This window comes from Helicoverpa armigera, chromosome 29, assembly GCF_030705265.1.
Source record: "Helicoverpa armigera isolate CAAS_96S chromosome 29, ASM3070526v1, whole genome shotgun sequence".
Classification (NCBI taxonomy): Eukaryota; Metazoa; Arthropoda; class Insecta; order Lepidoptera; family Noctuidae; genus Helicoverpa; species Helicoverpa armigera.
The window spans coordinates 150,789-171,778 of NC_087148.1; the positions used below are offsets into that span (position 1 = coordinate 150,789).

The following is a 20,990-nucleotide window of genomic DNA, read 5'->3' on the forward strand; positions in this document are numbered from 1 at the left end:
TACAATTCAACGTCAGAGGCCGTCAGGCGGATTTAAGAAAACTCTGACACCAGTGCTTGACTAACGAACTCCGTAGATGTTCAATGACATCTGGTACCTACAGTTTAACGTGCCATCCGAAACACAGTCATAGCTAGTCGAATGGCGGTTTCGGTTGGTTTCATACTTCAAGTTTTGAAAACAACACGTAATGTTGAAGTGACGTTGAAATATCGCGAATAAGTACTTTTTTCTTTAAAATAAATACTTCAGTAAAACTTAAGTACTTGTGACGTTATACAACTTTATGCTTATAGTCAATACTGTTAATACTAGTCTCTACTAATATTATAAAGAGGAAAACTTTGTTCGTTTGTAATGAATTCTTTAAAATTGTCTTTAAAGTTAACTTTGTATTTTTTTTTTACTGTGAAGTGTAAACCTTAATTTAGATGTTTATATAACGATGCATTAAAATAGGTGTTGCGCGCCTGTCCTTAAATATTAACAAATTACTAATTCCAATACAGTCATCCAAAATTTGATAAAAATCGTAAAGAAACGAAAAAAAAAAACAAAAATAAAATAATTTTGTACTACAATGTATATTTCACTGCATTAAATGAAATAAAAAAATACACATACACACATAGTATAATATACATTAATATTTATTTATTTTTAAATGCCGTCTAAAATCCTCTTAGCCTATTTTTACAAAGAAAAAGAAAATAAATAAAAATAAAAAATCTATCTACTTACAGAGAATAAATTATTACTCCTATATTTCTGTTTGTTATCTAATAAAATATTTAATTAATTAAATCTATAAAATATACAACAAATCTGCTTCATTAAGAAAAAATTGTGCGATCCAAGAAAAATACTAAAAATTATTCTACACACATTTTATTTTATTGATGCTGGCAACATTGTTCATGTTTTTTTGGCAAAACACTTTTTGTCACTGGCAACTTTTTCTATTTATAACTTGTAAAGTATGAGGAAAAGCATTCATTCTTAATTTTTTACAGATTTAGTTTAGGTGTAGATCTCCTATTTATTCAATTCCACTTTTATAATAAAACATCTCACAAAATTGAAAAAAAAAACCTACTTAGTACATCAGTTGCCAGTGCAAAAAAAAATACAACATCACAAGAGCAATGTTGCCAGCTTTCATAGTAATTATTACTTATTCGTCTTTCACACGGGTTGACTAACACAAAAACTTAACACTAGGGAAAACCGGCAATTGTCGGACATCAGAAGACTATCAAATATTTAAAACAAACAAATATTTTGACAAGGAATTCTAAATTTATTTAATAAAATACCTAAGTCTGTTTTATAATTTAGTTTTAAAGTACTCTGTAAATCTGACTAAAGCTTTTATGAACTGAATTAACATAAAGGTAGTACTCAGAAATATGTTTATTTTAGAAATCTATAGTTTATTTCATCTCCCGAACCTTTTTCCAACTATGTTGGGGTCGGCTTCCAGTCTAACCGGATACAGCTGAGTAACAGTGCTTTACAAGGAGCGGTTGCATATCTGACCTTCTCAACCCAGTTACCCGGGCAACCCGAAACCCCTTGGTAAGACTGGTGTCAGACTTACTGGCTTCTGACTACAAGTAACAACTGCGAAGAATATGCAATGACAGTCAGATTTAAAAAGTAAATTCAAGATATTAAAATGTTTTAAGTTCTCATAATGGCCGACAATTGTCCGTTAGTAAATCTGTCTATTCACAATGTTCTATATATAACACGGTGCGCGAAAACAAATATATTTATTTATATAAAGCTTTAGCTCTTTAATAGATCACTTGTGCCTTCGCCTGGCTTTGCTGTAGTTTGGCGGTGATTTTACGATTTTTTGTTTAGTAATAATGGAATACTTTTTCCCGTTTTCAAAGTTAAAGTGTTTAAAAAGAAAATCATTTTATATTGGCATACGTTTAAAAAATCGAAATAATAAGCAAATATTTAACGGCAAATGGCTAAAAATATGAAATTTATAATTCCACACGATCATACTTTTTCAGTCGGAGTTTTTTAACCGGCTTGCCGAAAAAGAGGAAGATCAGAAGTCGCTTTTTTTGTAATTTTTTTTTAGAAACAAGTATACAGTTGTAGTATTGGTATTTTGAATGCAATCTCTTCAACTACTATTGTTGGTTTAGAGACCACGGACTAAGGAAAGAGGAGCGGAGATGCCATAATGCAGGTAGGTCAGGCGTCTTCTAGCTCAAATACGTACAGTTGGCATGACAAAAACGATCAGTTACGAGTAGGGCATGCAATTTCGGTAAATCAAAAATTACCGGTAAAAATTCGGTAATAAAAATATTTTTACCGGTAAACCGGTAAAACGGTAATTTTTGTAATTTTTTTAAAATGTGATATTATAACAATAAGATTGGGTAGTCTTAAAGCAAAAACTAAATTAATATGCAAAGTATAAGGTGGTAAACGTTTTTTGTGACGTGGGCCGTAACAAAAAACATGTCAGTACCATCCCTGCGCGATGTCGCCGACAAAATGCAAGAGAAACGGACCGAAACCTGAGGACATCGGCAGTGTGAATGTGATACTCAATCTCAATATACCCGGTCAAAGGCGTAAAGGCAGGCCGAAACCGTGGTGGTTGAGTGTGATGAATGACATGAAAATCTGTGAACTTGAAGAGGAAGATGTCTATTCAGGAGGATAGAGCGAAGTGGAACAAGGAAGATACGGAAAGCCGACCCCGTCACAAGACGGGATAAACGCTAAGAATTACCGTAAAAAATATTTTTTTCATTGAAGTGAAAGCCCTTTTTTATGGTAAATCATCAAATGACAGACTCTTTCTGTCTAAAACCCAGGTTTTTTAGTAGGCGTTTTATGGACCAGGGTCGCGGTAACTCTTTCGAACAATCCCGCGGCCCCGGCAGGCCTTGGCCCTGCTGGGCCCCACTGGGTTTGCTGACATCTCCCTGAGGAGCCCGTGGAACAACGCGCGTCGCTGACACGGGTCTGTTGTCTATGCAGACGGTGGAACGATGAGCCACCCGAACTCACCGCCCACAGACCGACGCCTACGATGGCCAGGAGTCGTCTCTCGACCCTTGGCATCCGTGGTGTCTTCCTGGTCCACTACAGCGGCTGGGATGAGAGGTGCTACTCGCAGTCGCTCCGCCGTCTCCTTCTCGAGCATGACTGCTTCGCAGAAGGAGGCGACGGCTTCCCATTCCCTCTAACTCCGGACCATGGCTTGAACCAGGGAAGGACGCGAAAGGTCGCCGCTGCCTATTGCCTCGACGACAACACGGCGGTATCCTTCCCAGGCAGTGCACACCTGGACTGTGTGCTCCACCGTGTTCTCAGAGCTGTCCGCATGTTGGTGAAGTAAAAGCCCTTGCTCAGTAAGGTCATAGAGAAGGTAAAATAAGCATTAGCTACATTTGTACCTAGTATGAGCTGACAGCTATGAGGAAAAACAGAATGACCGAATGAATACAATTTTTTTAGATTTTATAAATTAAGATGAGAAAGAAGATTTGTATCTAACCTAGAGGACACACAAGTTTACTTTCCCAAAAAACAGCAACATTAACACTCTTACAATACGTAATGTATGCAACATTACATTATATTCAGGCTACATAACAAAGATTTGACGTTAAATGAACAATTGCTATATTTTATCAGAAAAACGTAAAAACCGGTAAATTACCGGTTTCATATTATTTTTACCGGTAATTTAAAACTCGCAAAAATGGGCGATTTACCGGTAAAAAAACGAAACCGGTTAACCGGTATTGCATGCCCTAGTTACGAGTGAATTAACTCGACGTTCGGATTCTATAAGATCTGTAAGGGATTTTTCGTCCAATAAAGGCGTGTAAGGGTGAAGACAGTAACGTTCCTCGTCCCTCGAACACCCGCATGTTGTCGCGCTACTTTCTTAGGAGATTTTCCGTTATGGCACCTCCGCTAGTCATTTTGTTCTCCATGGTTTGGATAAAGAGATTTTCAGTATAAATAGTGACGTGGGCTTTTATCGCAGAAAATGCTCGGTTCCTGTGCAGGACACAGGAGCGAAGCCGCAGACAAAAGCTAGTTTGTCACTGCATAACAGGTAGTTGCATCAAAATATAATGTTATTAAGTACCTACTTATGTATTTCATCATCTGCCGAGTCTTTCTCCAACTATGTTGAGGTCGGCTTCCAGTCTAACTGGATGCAGCTGAGTACCAGTGTGCCACATGGAGCGACTGCCTATCTGACGTTCTTAACTCAGTTACCCGATAATGCCCGATATTATGAAATATTTTTGACAGTCAGTCTAGTCTAGTCTAGGCTAGGCAGATGATAGTTTTTAATAAAGTAAATATATGTGTCGGTATTGTAAAAAACATAAAAAATAGAAGTTGTTAAATGAATTCGTTTCTTTTCTCACATAGTTAGAATTATTGTGTATAATTGTATATTGATGCAACTACCCATTAAAGAATTGATATTAATTTTAAACACTGTAGTAAAAAGGTTTTACTAGTGCTAAAATTAATTTGAAAAGAGTTTTTTGTTCACTGGTAACATCAGTAACTCTGGATAGTATTGTATAGTAAAAGATCAACCTTAATTTCATTGCTTTAAGGTGCAATTTCGAATGACAGAAAATGTATACTTATATTATAAAGCTGTAGTTTTTTTGTTTGAAAGTGCTTATCTCAGGAACCACAAGACCAATTTTAAAAAATAATTTGCGGTAAAAACCTCTGGCGGAATCTATTTTGATACATCACAAGACTATGTCTAGTTTTAATTAAAATAGAGTCTTGTGTTAATAGTGTTAAGTACCATAATTAGAAGATCATGTTTTTATATTTGTTTAAAACAGCTGTTTCTTCGTTTTAGTACTCATTAGCATATTTACCATACTGGACATTATTTCCGTGTTTTTATAAATATTTATCGCGTTTAATTTATTTGTTGTTACATTGTTTCTAATTTTCCATTGTTTTATGTAAATATTTTCTGTACATATCCTGGTGTATTTATTATATAGATGCAATTGATAAATTATTAGTTTGTTTATTTTATTACGTTATTAAATATTAAAAATTGAGCGCATTTTTGTTTAAACCTTATTCTAACAGCGGTAGAGTTTGAAATTACTTGTTTGTTTATGTACTTTGTAAGTTACACATTGTTACATTGCAATACAATATTTATTTAGGACACATTTGTGTAACATTTTTTAAAAACTTGTTTTCTTTCGTATTTGACAAATATTCTATTGCATCTTTAATATTTTTTTATCTTGCAAGTATCCTTTAGAGAAAATGTAATGATTATTATCACCGCAAAACCACAACAAAGCCAGGCCTTAATAAGAACCATAACACAGCTATAACGGTAAACAGGCCTGCTCGTACAAACACAACACCTTGTGAATCAGTTCATACTGCTCCGAGTTCTGCACCATCCCGCCTCGGTTCAACCTCATGTTACACACTATACCCAGCACATCTACTTTATGCTCTATAGTAAGTTGCTTGATACCATTCAATATAGCCAGCAAGCAACCCGTCCGGCCAATACCAGCCGAGCAATGAACTATAGTTGGCGGACTAACCGTCTCCCTACTAAAATCAAAAGGTGTAGACACATTTACCGTAATCTCACAAGGCGCTGGCTGGTCCAACGGAGGAAACACAAACTTCGAGTCCTGCTTCGGAGTGTCACACTTACACATGTCATCGTTATAATCCGTTGCACCACTGAAATCGTACACATTGTCTTTTAGAACGTCCAAACTTAGATTTAGTAGTGCGTTCACATCCTTAGGACACTTGTGATCGGCCCAATTATGGAACCAATAGTGGTACACCGTCACTTCACTGTCACTATCACACTTGTTGTACACAACGGTCAAGTTCCGGATTGTGTATCCAGGTTTCCGGATCATTCCGCTGTTCTTCACCACAAATACATCCGTCTCATCGTCCGGGTTATCCGGATTGGGGATTATGAACTCCTCGTTTAGCTCCAGAGGGAAGTATTTTTCACATTTCTGCCTGTTGTTTTCTATGAAGTTGGTTAGCATGACCACTTTCTGAATGGGCGGGGCGTCTGACCCGTCTGAGGGTGGGTCTGACGGCTGGTCTGACAGGCGGGCGCTGTGCTCCAGGGTGTTCTGGTAGACCATGAGCCAGAAGTCGTGTATGGTGTTCTGCAGGGGTCCCTGGGTAGCTATGTATGTGTTCTTGGTGTACTCATGCCCCTGAAATGTAGTTAAGTACATTGATTAGATAAAGTTTCATATATTTTTAGAAAGATTTTTTATTTTATAGTTTAAGTTGTGCAACCTAGGATTTAAATATATAATTAAATGCAAAAGTACATAATAATATAAAAGAAATACTTATCTGACTAGAAAACATATTAAAATTATGAACTACTGCAATGAGTGGTTGAACCAATTAAAAAAAAATAGTAAGGAAGCTCACCTTAATATAATTGGCATTGATATACCCTTCAGTAGACCCAGGGTCAGCTCTTAAGATAAACCTGGAGTGTTCATTCGGCAGGATGGTCTTATACCTATTCTTGGGATGAGACCCGGACACTATGGGCTTCTCCTGGAAATTCGTGGGCATATCCCAGAACTCCTGGTGTAGGTTCCTGAGTAACATCTTCTGGTACTCGGAGCAGGGTTGAGAAGGAACTGGATCTGGGATCACCATTTGAGGGTTGTCTTTAGCAATGTCTTCGACACGGCCGGAGCAGCAGTGCTGACCTTCACCCAGGCTATGGCACTTGACTTTCGAGTACCCATTTTGGAATACATCGTTCAAATCTCGTAGATTCTGTCTCGATAGCACACTTGACGCGTTCTGCAAATGTTGCATATTCGCTAAATAAAGTCGGAAATCTTCGGAAGTACTCTGTGGGCTCAGAGGTTTCGTGGTAATATTTCTCGTGAATCCCTGCTGGAAATTCGGATCGTCCTGTCTCCCAAAAGCGTAGATAATCTCGTTTTCCTGATCTCCACATACATATGTTAAGTTCTGTGGGTATTCTTGCTCTGTAGCGTAGGAAGTGGACCAGAGGTTGTCGTGTGAGCCGAAACCTACGCCTTTATCAGTAGACCGTAGTCTCGTGCGGTTTTTATAAGACTTTGGTATCAAATTCTCGGTGCTTAAAGACTTTCTATGCTTGTCCCTGTGAGGCAAGTCTTTCAGGTTCGTGTCTATAAGTGTTTCATCAATTTCCAAGTCTCTGGGCTCCTCTCGAGGTTGTATGTTTAGAGTTAGAGACGTATTTGAGCTTCTTCTTTCTAAAATACCCTTTCGCGGTTCTGTAGGTGGATTGTCAATGCTAATATTACTGTTATACCTGCTTAAATTACACGTGGAACCGTTTAGATTATAATTGGATACGCTCAAACCTCTGTTGACTGAAAGCTGGGGATTCGATTGGTTAATATTCAAAGTTAGAGAAGTATTGGAACTTCTGCGCTCGAGCAAACCTTTCTTTTGTCCCGGTTTAGCATCCTTATTCAGAGAACTATTGCTAGAATGCCGACTCAAGTTGTTAGACGACAGAATATTCAACGTCAGACTGTTGTTAGACCCTCGGCGTTGCAGGAGGCAGTTTTTGGATAGTTCTCCTGAAACATTACCGCTTGAAGAACATGTGACGCGCGTGGTTGGCGTCAAATGTTCGGCGTTCGCTAGAGATGTGTTAGAATCCCGCCTATCTATGGAGAATTTCTTCTGTCTACTGTCAGAATTTAGGCTGAAGTTTGATATGCTGGTTCTGACTGTAGTGAGGTTATGACAGGACGCCCCAGCACTGTTTAAAGAACAGTTAGAACTTTGCAAACTGTGCGTGCTAAGCATTAAACTTTGATTAGAATTCCTTCTGTGAAGCTTTTTGGTAATTTTCTCATCTTCCGCACTCGGTTCAAAATCATCTGAAGGCACGCCTTCCGGGAGTGTTTTTAAATTAGTGCTAGAAACGCTTAGATTCTGTTTGTAGTTCAACAGATTAGACCCTAGGGTCTGACCCGTGTCGACATGGTACGTCCTATTGTCGGCACCAGATATGTTAATTTCTGGGGTGTTCTCAAAGTCTGCCATGTTTTCATCAAATGAGCCCATGGTGCGAGACCCCATGCGGGAGGTCCCGGGCTGGTATAACATGAGAGCGGCATGGTTCTCTCGGAGGTATATACCACTGTCCTGACCCTTCATGTATAAGCGACGTTGTTCAGCATTCGATTGCAAGGAATTGTAACCTAACTTCGCACCAGCAAAGTCATGTTTCACGTTTTTCTGCGCTAATATTCTCTTCAACTGTCTCTTAGGAGTGTTTGGCATAGATACGGAATTCTGCGGAATTTCTAACGTCTTTTTCTGTGGTAAAGATAAGTTCACTGTTTCCGAAGAATCTAAGGAAGTCGCTTTGACTTTCAAAGTCGGTGTCTTGACTTTCTTTTCTTCAGCATCAGTGTACAATTTTTCGAATTCCAAAAGTTCTTTTTCTAAGTCGCTGTCTCGTTTAGTGAGATCTATTCGTAAGTTTCGAAGATTCTTTCCTTTCTTGGTTTGCGCTTCTGCGGCTATTGTGGCGCCTTCTTCTGACGTCACTGTGATTTCAAACTCTTTAGGGGAGAATCGAGGCATGTCTAGGAACGACTGTGTATCTGAGCTTTGCCGAAGACTTTTCTTATGTTTGACGTCCGGAGATTTCGGTTCTTCCGTCTCAGTGCTCTTATCTTTCGTCTCCTCTTCGAATTTGAACATCGGTCTATCAGTCGTGGGTGTCTTCTGCGTGTATCTCTCCATGCTCTCACAAGATGTACTGGTTTCCTGATTCTTGTACGCCTCATTCATTTGATCCTTCATTTGTTTAGCTATTGGCAGTCCCAGGTTCTGTTCTATAATCTTGGCGTTGTCAGAATCTAAGGATATTGACTTTAACCTCTGTCGCCTTGCGTGGGCCGTGTTGGAAGGACTCGGCGCTACCTCTGGTTCCTCGATAACTTTAGGTTCAATTTCCAAAGTATCCATCTTGAGGCAACAGTCGGTCACATCTTCACCAAGCTTAGTTTCAGAGTCCTTATTATCTTCCACTTTACTAATATTAAGTTCTATTGTTTTATAGTTAGTTTCACAGCTGTGATGGCGCCTGTATTTCCTGACTTCTTTATCAGCCGGAGGAGTGAATCTTTCTTTTTCGATGGAATTTCTTCCGCCATATTTTCTAGGTCTTGCACTGACTCTCTCGTCTTCTAAGCAAGACTGTTCGAAGGTGAAGTAGTTCTCTTTGTTGTAGCTGTGAACTTTGGGACTGGGTCTGTTCAGTACTCTTGGTGAGCAAGGCTTCTCCGCCACTCCGTTCCTGTTGAGATGATCTCCTAATGCTCTCGGTGACTGCGGCACCTCGGCATCGCGAGGAGTTTCAGGGAAGAACTTTGGAGAACGTACTGTATCATAATAAACTGACTTTGGTGAAGGTTCCGCGAAGAACATGGGAGATACCGTTTCTGGGGGCGTAAAGAATCTCGGAGAGACCATGGTTTCGGCTAATAGTTTTGGAGAGAAGTCGAATTTCGGAGCTGAAGACTTCTCCTTCGCGGAACTGCATTCTACAACTCTCGGAGAGTTCTGCATTTCTAATCTCTCTTGCTGACCTTCTAAATGTGGACCCTCATTCACGCTGCACATGTTTAACCTAGTGCTGACTGATCGGAACCTCCTTAAGTTGCTGGGAGACGCCTCCTCTCCCTCAGGGGACCTCTCACTCATGTTCTCGTTCAATTTCTCGACGGCTTCCGAATCAAAACCGAATACCTCTTTATCTTTATCCGACGACTTGGCGCTCAGTAGGAACGGGGACTTGTCGTCTTTCTCCAACGAGGGCGATCTTGTCGCGCTGTACTTCTTAGCGCGAGACTCCTGCGACAGATCCGCTCCCAAATCAGCGGCGATCTGCGCGAGGGGGCGGGGGATCGTAGTGTACTTGTAGTCTATTCGTTTGTGCATCCACTGTTCGGGGAGGGGCAGTTTGGGGATGTACTCTGGGTTGGGGGCGGGGCTGGGCGCGTTGTTGACGATGATGATCTGCGGGGGCGGGTCTGGCACGTCGTCGGCGGGGCGGGGCGGCGCCTGCGACAGCGCGGCGCGCGCGCGGCGCGGCACGCCCAGCGCTCGCCCGCACAGCGACACGCGCCGCGGCACCGGCAGCCGCGGCACCGGCGCACGGACTATGTGCACCTGGAATTGTTAACATATAACTTAGCATTATAATGCTGCATCGAAAAAGCTGTTAAAATATAATAATCAGTATGGTAAAGGTGTCCCAATGTCAATGGATCTATCAAGGTTAGGTGATATTCAATCTTTAGATGTTCAGTCATCACAGCAAGCAAAGCTATTGATCAGTCAGTCACTATCCTTTACGATCGTTTTGAATCCGAATTTGGAACTTCAAGGCAATATCTAAGTAGGGACAAGAGTCACTCTTTGGGAATTGTACTGCAACGAAGGCACAAGATTGGATTCCTCTCATCTTTGAGATTTGAGTAGTCCAGTTGACTCACACGACACCAGTCTAACCAAGGGGTATTGATTTGCCCGGGTAACTAGGTTGAGGGGGTCAGATAGGGCAGTCGCTCCTTGTGGCACACTGGTACTCAGCTGAATCCGGTTAGACTGGAAGCCGACCCCAACATAGTTGGGAAGGCTCGGAGGATGATGACGACTCACGTGGTGTTCCGTGGGCTGAGGCTTGCGGGTGCGGCGGCAGCGCGCGGCGAGCAGCAGCAATAGCAACGCGGCCGCCGCCAGCGCGCCGCACCACCACCCCGCCGCAGCGCCCCACATGTCCCCCTCACATCTACCACGAGAAAACACCACCAATGTCAACCAGCTTTAAGTCATCAGGCCCTTTTCTACTATGTGAGTAGAATAGAGCTGAGAGCAAAGCTGATTTCATGTCAAAGTCTAATCATTTATTTCACTTAGGCCTTTAAAATGACTTATAAAAGTCAAACGAAGTCAAAAGGACTCACTTGTGGAGAAGAACGGGCAAGAAACTATATTTTAAGAAAGCTTTAACAATTATTTTTTTACCGAGTACTGAGAGAAAAGGGTTGCGAAGAAATTAGGTGTGGGTGCAGGACTTCATGTGACTTCAGCAAATAATAGAGTACGTTCAGTGCAAAATCATCGAAAAGCATCAAAGTGTAGCGTAGGTAATATTTAGGCAAATACTAGTTGAATTTGAAACAAGGTATTAATCAAATATCACAACCTTTAGGAATTGAGCAGAAAGATAAAAACATAAGAAGAGTATGAAGGAAGGACATGCCCAAAGAAACGATGGAAGGATTGTGTGAAAGGGAATAGGGCTGGAAAGAATTTCACTTGTGAGATGACGTCACACAGAGAAATTGGAGATTTCAGACGAGAACCACTAAAATCGCGGGATAAAGATAAAGAGTAAATGATAATGAATTAAATTCCACATTGGTACGGCAAACGGACGTGCATCAAAGTCCGCAATATTTGAAACACTATAAATAAATTGTAAACAAGACAATGTATCAATCAGTGCGTCAAGGTGTACTCTTAGAGAAGCACTGCCAATTGGGGAGGTAACACTCGCGGAGGAAATTACGACAAAGTAAAACACGTAAATTTTATCTAAAACATCGTGGAAGGGAAGGTCGAAGGAAAGAGGGGAAGTAGTCGTCCAAGGTACAGCTACATGAAGCAAATTAAAGAAAAGGTGAAGGTTGTGACGTATAAGGAAGTTCAGGAGTTGGCGCTAGATAGGCGTAAATGGAAGGAGCTGCACGGACAAGAGCTGGCCTCTTAAATTAAGGAGAAAAACTAATAGGGCGTTCAAGAGTGTCTGCTTGTAAGACGCTAGTACTCAGCTGCATCAGGTTAGACTGCAAGCCCTAGCATAGTTGGGAAAAGGCTAGACAGATGATGATGTTCAAGACAGTATGTGGAAATAAAATATTGAAAGATGATAGAAAAAGAAAGAGATGTCTCGCTCAAAATCCGTCAATCCACCTAGATAGGACTACCCGTGGCCATTTTGAGACAAACAAACAAACTAAAGGGCTTTTCAAAAAGCCTTCAGGGAAACCCTGGTACAGTCAGTATTGCCAGGTAATTAAACTTAGTTTTGTAGTTCTTATTTTTACTTTAGTTTTGTTTAGGTTCTAGACGAAATTCTCTCATGAATAAGACCGTCATGAAAACTATATTATTTATTGAAAATAGCATAGCTGTATAAAAACAGCAATGATCAGGTAAACAAACGGATGATGTCAATAATATTGAGTTTATCAATGACGGCATGACATCGCAATTCTTAATCTTACAGATAATTAGGGGCAGAACGTCTGATGTCATGGTTGCGTTGACCGCTACTGTATTTTGGGGGTTCGTTTCCCGACACAACAAAAATTATTCCGAATCTGCAAGTTGTTTGTATGCGGGCCCATGATACAAGATAAATCGAGTAGATAAAGGTATATATCACGGTTTATGAGACACAACCTACTGAGACGGACAAACAGACGAACAGCAAAGTCTTAATAAAACGGAACGGAATCCAAAAAATACGACACATTAATCCTGGACCCAATTCTTGAAACCGTGCACCTAACTTAACGCTTTTTTTTTAGCGACGTCAAAAATCATCAAATGACCCTCCCGCTGTGGGTTAGCAGCGGTGAGGGAGTGTCAGACTCTTACTGACTAAAAACCGTCGTGTTCCGTCATAGGCCTTTTATGTACCAGCGCCGCGGTAACTCGCGCAAACAATCCCGCAGCCACCTAACTTAACCCATCAAAACAGCTTTTTAGACCTATTTGAAAGTAAAAAAAAAAAAACATTTTGTATTGAAAATAATCTATAACTTACACACAGCAAGGCTTCATAAGTTCCAAGGTCAGATCCATTTTCAAAATCAATTTTCTTTAAGTAGTTACGAATATACGTCGACATGTTTCGTTGACAGTAGTAATATCAATGAGTGCGATAGTAAGACACACGACAATATAAAGAGTAGCGTGAGTGACTGAATGACACATTGTGCTGACTCAGTCAACCCCTTCAGGGGTAAGTTGGGTGAATCATGAACTAATTGCAAATTATGAATCCCTTATTGTTGTCCCCTATAAGAACGACCATTGTTTATAATGGGTTCCAAATTCTAGTTCAGCGAATCAGTTTGGTTTTTCTATGTAGCGAGAGCCTAAGAACCTAAACAACTATTGTAAACAATTGTTTTTTTTTTGTAAAGAGTTTACGGATTTTCTTACACGTTCTTCTCCACGAGACACACTCACCGTGCAACTAGCTTGACGTTTCACAAATTACAAAAATAAAAACTCTGATTTTGAACTAACAACTACCGGTTTGGGGGTTTGAGCGTGCACGAAATAGACGTAGGAATACAAGCGGTAGATTTTTTTCGTACGCGCTACGCGCGACAGAATTCGCTCGTGTGACAGCCCTCTTAAAAGCAAGTTACTATTGCTGAGATGTTTCAGTCGATCTTAAACTGATTCCGAAACAAATGTTGATTATTACTTCTTTTGGTTGCATCTTTAGTTAAAAGAACTGAAATGTGCTTATATCGTGTGTGTCACGCTAATCGCTATCTGTTTGTTTGTGTGCGTGCACAAACTTTGAAGCTTTCGAAGTCACTAAGGTTTTGAAATTATATATATATATATATATATATATATATATATATATATATATATATATAAAATGAATTTCTGTTCGTTAGTCTGAGTAAAACTCGAGAATGGCTGGACCGATTTGGCTTATTTTGTAGATTTGGCGTAGTTTGTAGTATTTGTAGAGGTCCAGGGCAGGTTTAAACGATACGAAGAACGATATATAGAAAAGTTTACATCTAAAATTAAATTCATAAGCTGGTGTATTTACTCATCATTGATTAATTAAAACGTACTACATAGGTATAGCCGATGTTGCTAATTTTGTCCCTTTGAATGAAAAGGGGTCATACAAAAGGGTGACTTTCTGCTATTTTGGGACCAGACTGCATGTGAGTCTATTAAAAGCTTTTAATCAATATTCTAGTGATAGGTGTCATATGCAAAACATTTTGAAAAAAACATTGTTCAAACCGGTTGGTAAACCACGAAGATATGCGGGCAAGAGCTTAAAAAAAACATCTGAATTGAGAACCTCCTCCTTTTTGGGAAGTCGGTGAAAAAAGGGAAAAAAGTCCATAGCCTACCTTAAAAATTTAAGCATATCTTTATAGTAGCGTGTCATTCGCATCCCGTGGGAACTAATCCGCGCACCCGGATAAATAGTAGCCTATGGCCTTACTCGATAAATGGGCTATCTAACACTGAAATATTTTTCAAAACTATCCTAAAAAGTTCCCGGAATCTTTACGCTTTATAATATTTGTATAATTAACTAATGACTGAAAACCAAAATGGTCAATGTTTACAAGTTTCTAGTAAGTAATTATCTTAATGTGTTTTATGCAAACAATATTACAAAACTGCGACCACAAAGAGCCTGCAATCAGTCAATACTTCTGAGGACTGACTGATTGCAGAGCATTGTGAAATTACCCTACTAATATTATAAACATGATAGTTTGTATGTATGGATGTTTGTTCCTCTTTCAAGTAAAAACTAGTAGATGGATTTTGATAAAACTTGGAAATAATAGGTAGGTCTAATCATTTTACCGCGATCTCACCCGCGTCCCGAGGGAAGTTCTGTCCTCACCGGGATAAAATATAGCCTAAACTTTTTTAAATGGGTTCAGCAGTTTCAGAGGCTTTAGGGTACAAACCAACAAACAGAAAGATATTTCTTCTTTATTATATTAAATAGGTAATTTACAGGCAACTTTTTATCCTTGTGTAGGAAGTATCTACCTTGGGATGCGGGTGAAACTGAGAGCAGAAGCTAGTATATCTATACGTTATTGAAATATACTGATTATACCATGAGTGTAAATTTTTTCTGCAATAATAAATGTGTGATGACTCTGCAGTTTGTTTTATATTGTACCTATGTGAATAGTTTATTTTTGGATGAACTTCAGCTAACCTATGTGAGGTAGAGATTATTCAGTAGCAGCATAAAGTTAGAAAAAATATGCTTGTTTGATTTGCATTAACTGATAGGTAAAATGAAAACTTTCAGTAGGGTGGGTGTGGGAGTTTCACCAATTTAAGTATTTAATCTAGATCTGACTATTACTTAAATTGGATGTAAATGCTAAATACTGCAATATGCATACAAGATTGAAATACCTAATAGTATAAATTAAAGTAACATAACACAACATATAATTTGATAACATTTTAAGGATTACTTATCCAACAACTATGTACAGTCAGCTTCAGGTCAGTGGTAACAGTTTTATAGGAAAATCGTACTTATTACTATTGAGTTAAGATGCATGACATATACCACTGATGTGCAGTCTACCATACAATATTTTTCAGTCTAGTGAAAATTTAAAAAAATTTAAACAAAAGACATTTAAACTAGAAATGATGATGTCCTCCTAGCCGATTATTGGCTACGGCGGCTGTTTTCATGTAAGGAGATTAGCCAACTGCGCAGGACATATTATAGTGCACGAGCATTTGCGCAGACACAGGTGCACTCAGTAAAAATACAAGAATGGTAACAGCCCTTCTAGTGAAAAGACTGTTGGAGATGACTCAGACATTCCTGGGAATAATTTTCCGAGGTTACTACTGTCGTCACTGGAGGAAAATCATTGTCGGGAAAACTGTGACGTTGCTCATAATATAATGACATTACACATTTGTGAAAATTGCAATGCAATTTCATGGAGTTTTGCAATTTTTTTTCTCCTCAGTGTTGTTTTGTGAAGTTGTGTGTTGTCTGTGTTACTTCTAACAAACTATTAAATATAATTTTGAAACAGCTTTTTTAAGTACTTATGAAATATCCAGGCTAGGTGCATTGTTGAAAAGTTGTTCCTAAGGAATATTGTCAACATTCAACAATTTAAAATATAACTCAACAGGTAAAATTGTATTTTACTTGCTTTTGAATAAAATGCCAAACAACACAGTCTTGCTATTCCCAAGCATTTGCATAGTACAGCAACAGGTGAATTTCATAAACCACTTTATAAGGACACAATAAAAAAGTTATGATTAAGAATTCCATGTTTAGAAGTTGTAACAAATAGTTACTTATTAGTGAGTCTGTTTTTTTACCGACTGCGACAGGAGGTGTGTTGTGTTGCGAGTGTATATATTTTTTCTTTAACTCGCTTAAGAGATCAAATGGCTAGTCAAGTTGCAATTTAACTTGAAATATTGTTATGTTTGAGTTAGTTGTGAGAGAGATAGAGTAGATCAGTTTAAAAAATAATGTGAATTTTTATATGTAAGTAAGTACAGACTAATCTCATTGAATGCTTTTATGCAATATTGCACTTATGAACTTAGTAAATAATGTTAAAAATAACATCTACCAGTGTTGTTATGGTAGTTTTTGAGCATAGATTAGGTATTAAAATATAGTGTTTAAGTAGTTTTATTCTAGCAGGTATTAGCCTCGCTATTTATAACGATTATTGCGAAATGCTGCAGTAATTGGCATCTGATACAAATAAACTACCCTTTCATAGTACAGATTGCTCAGATAACAACTATCAATATTATTATCAACATAAATTAAACCCTTTTACGTATATTAAAAGCTCTAAACAGCTCGGCGGTGACACCGACACTCGTACACATACAAAATATAATCACATTTCTATTTATGGTTCTGACAACTATAATACGACCGAAAAAAACTATGAACATACGAGTGTATAATATTTTATCGCTGTTTTTGCATTCTGACCTCGTTGTATACGTACTATCAAGGCTGGGGCACAGTTCTGACCACGAAACACTTCGTTTCCGGACATCAAAACCTTCAAAATATACATCAGAAAATATTTCAACCAACGATTCAATGAATCGAGTTTTACTGGAACTTTACGTAGCAATGACTGCAGGGTGACGACTAATGACGTGTAGTAATGCCTATTTGCACGTAATAATAGCATTTTAGTGCTAAACACCACATAAAAATACTTACTGTGCATCTATTTAGCAGGTAGAAACTACACACTAAAATCCGTCACCATAAGATTTTAATCCGAAAATTCACTGTTGAACACTATAATATATGCACTGAAACACGTCACTAACACTGAAATGCACTTTTTTCACTATTTTGATGGTATTTTACACGATTTTACTATAATCTCTCGCCCAAAGAGTTTTGACATTACGTGAATCGGCCATTTTTCTTTCTGGGGACAACAAAAGCGGGGAGTGTTGCCAGCATATAAAGTAAAATCTTCCTTCACCTAATTAGTCATCAGATAAAGACTTGTTATTTATACATACTTTGTCATTAACTCCAATGACCATGAATTTGTGCTCTGAAGTGATCACGAAATGACTCAAAATATTGCGAACAAAGACGTCATTTTTTCCAGTGCATAACCATCTTTGAAATGACTTAAAACTCCTTTCTGCGTAACCTCTGCACGTTTTCAGTATATAATTTGGGTACACGGAAGTTTACCACATAATCAAGCAATCAGATTGAATATTTTCACGTTGGACTATTGTCATGAAGCGTATTCTGGATTTCCATTCAGCGAGTGTATTGCACATGCGCGTGGAGCGACCCGGCCGCGATTTAGGCCACTGGGGCATCGACTGTCCCTACGAACGCTCCTAGGTCACAACACACAACGCACGCAACTTATCTACTATCTAGGTCGCGGGGGCTCTGAACTAAATTTGGTGAAACACATTAAAATCGTATTTGGTATCAAAGATGAACGTCACAGTCGAGTAGGTACTGCGAACATTGAGTAATTATTGTGGGCTTTATTCGTAACTTAGCAACGTGTTAGTCATGTCTACACTTGCAGTAATTTATTTAGCGTCGTCTCGCCCCCATGATGCGACTGAGCGACATGTCACAAGGCTGTGGGTGTTGGACACCCACCGCACACCTCTGCTGAGTTCCCGGGATCATTGACATCATGACTCAGTAGGTGTTACGTAGATAATTAAAAAATGTATTTACTTACTGAAACAATTTCTACTAAAGCGTAGTCGTTTCAAGGGCGGATTGTAACACGAGGTCGTAGGTTCACTTTAATTCATTATTCAGTACCTAACTTTTTAAGACCTGTGATTTGGTGATGAGTCACGGACATTTTTGTTTGGATACTTATGTTAGGTATTACTACAACACATTAAGCTATGCCGAATAATGGAACCCCTTCAAAAGGATTATAATAGTGATGAATTTAGCTGAGATTTTTACCAAATTCTTAAACCTTATTTGCGTTAGTTTGTACAGTTGTCGTCAAAAGTGCCGTTCTCAGTCTTAATGGACTCCGGCAAAACTAGGGGTTACTTACCTACAAGTTACTTCACAGCATGCCCCTTACAAGAAGTACTTAATCTATTTTAATGTACCTAAATATAAATATTAACATCCTATCAATACTGGGAGAATGATGATCGCCCTTTATCTAGGCTTAAGGCAGATATGTATAATTTGGTACTTGTCAGTATGTATTAATCGGACCACATACTATTACAAAATATACACGTAAGTAATTGTTAATCTCACTGATAGAAACTAATTAAGTTACATTACCTATTACAACGTGTTCTTTTGTTTGCATGGAAATATATACGACACAATTACAGGAAAAGAATGTGCCGTCACGAACCCTTACTTTGACCTTGGCAGTGGCTACCCAACACAATACCTACGGGGTAATCCCACTAGAAGCCGCGGGCGGAGAGTGGGTGTCGCTATTTACTCACGTTTTCCATTTAAAAACAAGTTTAAACTCCCACAGATTAATTTTTGCTTACCTATGATGAGTAATTGGAAACAACTTTCTTAGATATTAAAATATTTTCGAAATCTATTATGAATTTATGACGTAGGTACCTTTCAGTTTGGTTCACAGGTAATCAAATGATCAGATGAAATTTTAACTGGATGGATAGATACAAGAATGTGATAATCACCTGTCTAGTCTTTTCCCAACTATTTTGGATACAGCGAACCAGCTTCAGCGAAGTCCGAAACGACTACCTATTAGACTTTCTCTTCCCAGTTACCTGGGATGCCTAATACCCCTTAATAAGGCTGGTTATTAGACTTCCTGACTTCTGACCCCACCAAATAAACATGCCTTCCAAAAATATGGGAACTCTTCATAATATGAGATTCACCTATCCAGGGGCTTACCGCATCAAGCGTTGTTTAAACTTACCATCGATCGACCCGTGCAGCTGTCACTCGAAAGATACAAAAAATATACCAATCTAATTTTTTGAGTTGTTGAGTTCAATTCCTTTACAACACATACACTTAAAGCGCAAAATTCGACTCTCGATATTTAAGTGGAGATATACAAGTATTTACCTAGATATCTAATTAGGTGATTTACTTAAGCATCCATTGACACGATTTCACAATCCATATCAATGAATTGATTGCCTATGAATAATAGCTACGTGCCTCCAAATACTAGATAGGTAGATAAAAAGAATATAGGATAATGAGTTAAAGATAGCAAATTTTTAGACAAGAATGTCATCATGTAGGATGACAGTTCACCGTTTAAAACAGGCCAATTAGTGCAGGGTGGAGCTATGCAAAGTGACCTACAAATATATAAATAACTTAGGTCACCGGTCTGCCCCACTTTGTCGTAAATAAACGGACTGCAAGCGATCCATACCGAGCCTTTTATATCCATCTCTGTTTTATACAGCCTTCACGATCTAACATTATGCTTACACCTACTGATTGGTCTAAAAATACCTACCTACTTTAGAATTGAAAATTCGAAAATACTTCAAAATAAGTTAACTTACCATAAAAATGGGTATTTTTTTGCTTACTAAGCCAAGTAAAAATCACAGTTTTTTTTTTTTTACTTTAAGTAAGTAGGTTATAATTGATTTTAGCGGGAAAGTCATTAATAAAAAAAATACTTCATTGATTTTGTTTTTGCTAGTCGCTTCTTTTTTCGCCCGCCTTTACATACACTCGTAAGTTTAACTCACGTAAACTAATTTACGAATTTGCAAATGTAAGGTCCTTTAAGTATATGATAGTCTTTGGCAAACCCCTTCTTTAATATCCGTACCTAATATCTTAGAATTGGAACTTCTTACAACTTGAAGCCTTACTTACCTACGTTACGTATTTTTTACTGAAGCAGCTTACATTTTACAGTAAAGTGTGTTCGAGTTAAAATGCTGTTTACAAATAAATAGGTAAGGAACTAAAACCTCACTTTTGTGTTTGTTGTCGTAGGTTAAAGTTTCCTACAGTAAAAAAGTAAGTAGGTAGTAACTTATACATACCTAAACAATGTGCATCGAACCCACCGGCGTCCATGGCTTCTACGCGTTCCATTCTTTGGCCGAAGTTTCACTCTCTCTGCTCGGTTCCTAAACGCCATAGCGTGATGATATTCAATTTCTCTCCACATATTTGTCTGTTTCCCAAAAGATACGATCCATTTTGATTCCAACTTTCTAATCAGTCATTACTTTCGCGTCCCAGCGTTTTGTTATGTTTTAAAGCAAACACAATTGTCTATAATGTCAGTTTTTATCCGTGTTTATCTGATGATGACGTAACGGTGACGTTATATCGTACTATCATTTACCTGCTAGTCACAGGGGTGAGCAGTAGTCACTTATTTCACCACATCAGTAAATTCGCAATGAATAATCATATTTTATTCAATGTCAATGGAATTTCAACTTTATAGCTCTAGTTATAAGGTATAATATGTGTTGTTGTGTTTATCTGTTTATAACAATGATCATTTCGATTTGTTTAATGATAATATTGTTTCCCAAATACGTAGTGTTTTGTCGTCTAA

At 38.5% G+C, this 20,990-nt stretch overlaps 1 protein-coding gene across 3 annotated transcripts; it reads right to left on the bottom strand.

The window, feature by feature from the left end:
* Positions 1–565: 565 nt before the first annotated feature.
* LOC110383075 (uncharacterized) lies at positions 566–20,768 on the bottom strand. 3 transcript variants are annotated; one of them, XM_049851026.2, is made up of 4 exons: positions 20,464–20,768; positions 10,750–10,879; positions 6,484–10,257; positions 566–6,257 (listed from the first exon to the last, which is right to left on the bottom strand). In XM_049851026.2, the coding sequence occupies exons 1-4, from the start codon at positions 20,589–20,591 to the stop codon at positions 5,382–5,384; spliced, it is 4,908 nt and encodes a 1,635-aa protein (XP_049706983.2). In that variant the 5' UTR covers positions 20,592–20,768; the 3' UTR covers positions 566–5,381. The 3 variants fall into 3 exon arrangements, with proteins under 3 accessions (XP_049706983.2, XP_049706984.2, XP_049706985.2); XM_049851027.2 differs by lacking the exon at positions 20,464–20,768 and adding an exon at positions 17,141–17,997; XM_049851028.2 differs by lacking the exons at positions 10,750–10,879; positions 20,464–20,768 and adding an exon at positions 17,141–17,996.
* Positions 20,769–20,990: the final 222 nt, after the last annotated feature.

Excerpts from the sequence above, each read along its gene's own strand:
- LOC110383075 (XM_049851026.2), bottom strand. The coding sequence starts at position 20,591 with ATGTGGAGAGAAATTGAATATCATCACGCTATGGCGTTTAGGAACCGA. Across the intron at positions 10,880-20,463 it reads GTTCGATGCACATTGTTTAG|ATGTGAGGGGGACATGTGGG; the intron begins GTATGTATAAGT and ends TTCTCGTGGTAG. Across the intron at positions 6,258-6,483 it reads TCAATGCCAATTATATTAAG|GGGCATGAGTACACCAAGAA; the intron begins GTGAGCTTCCTT and ends ACTACATTTCAG.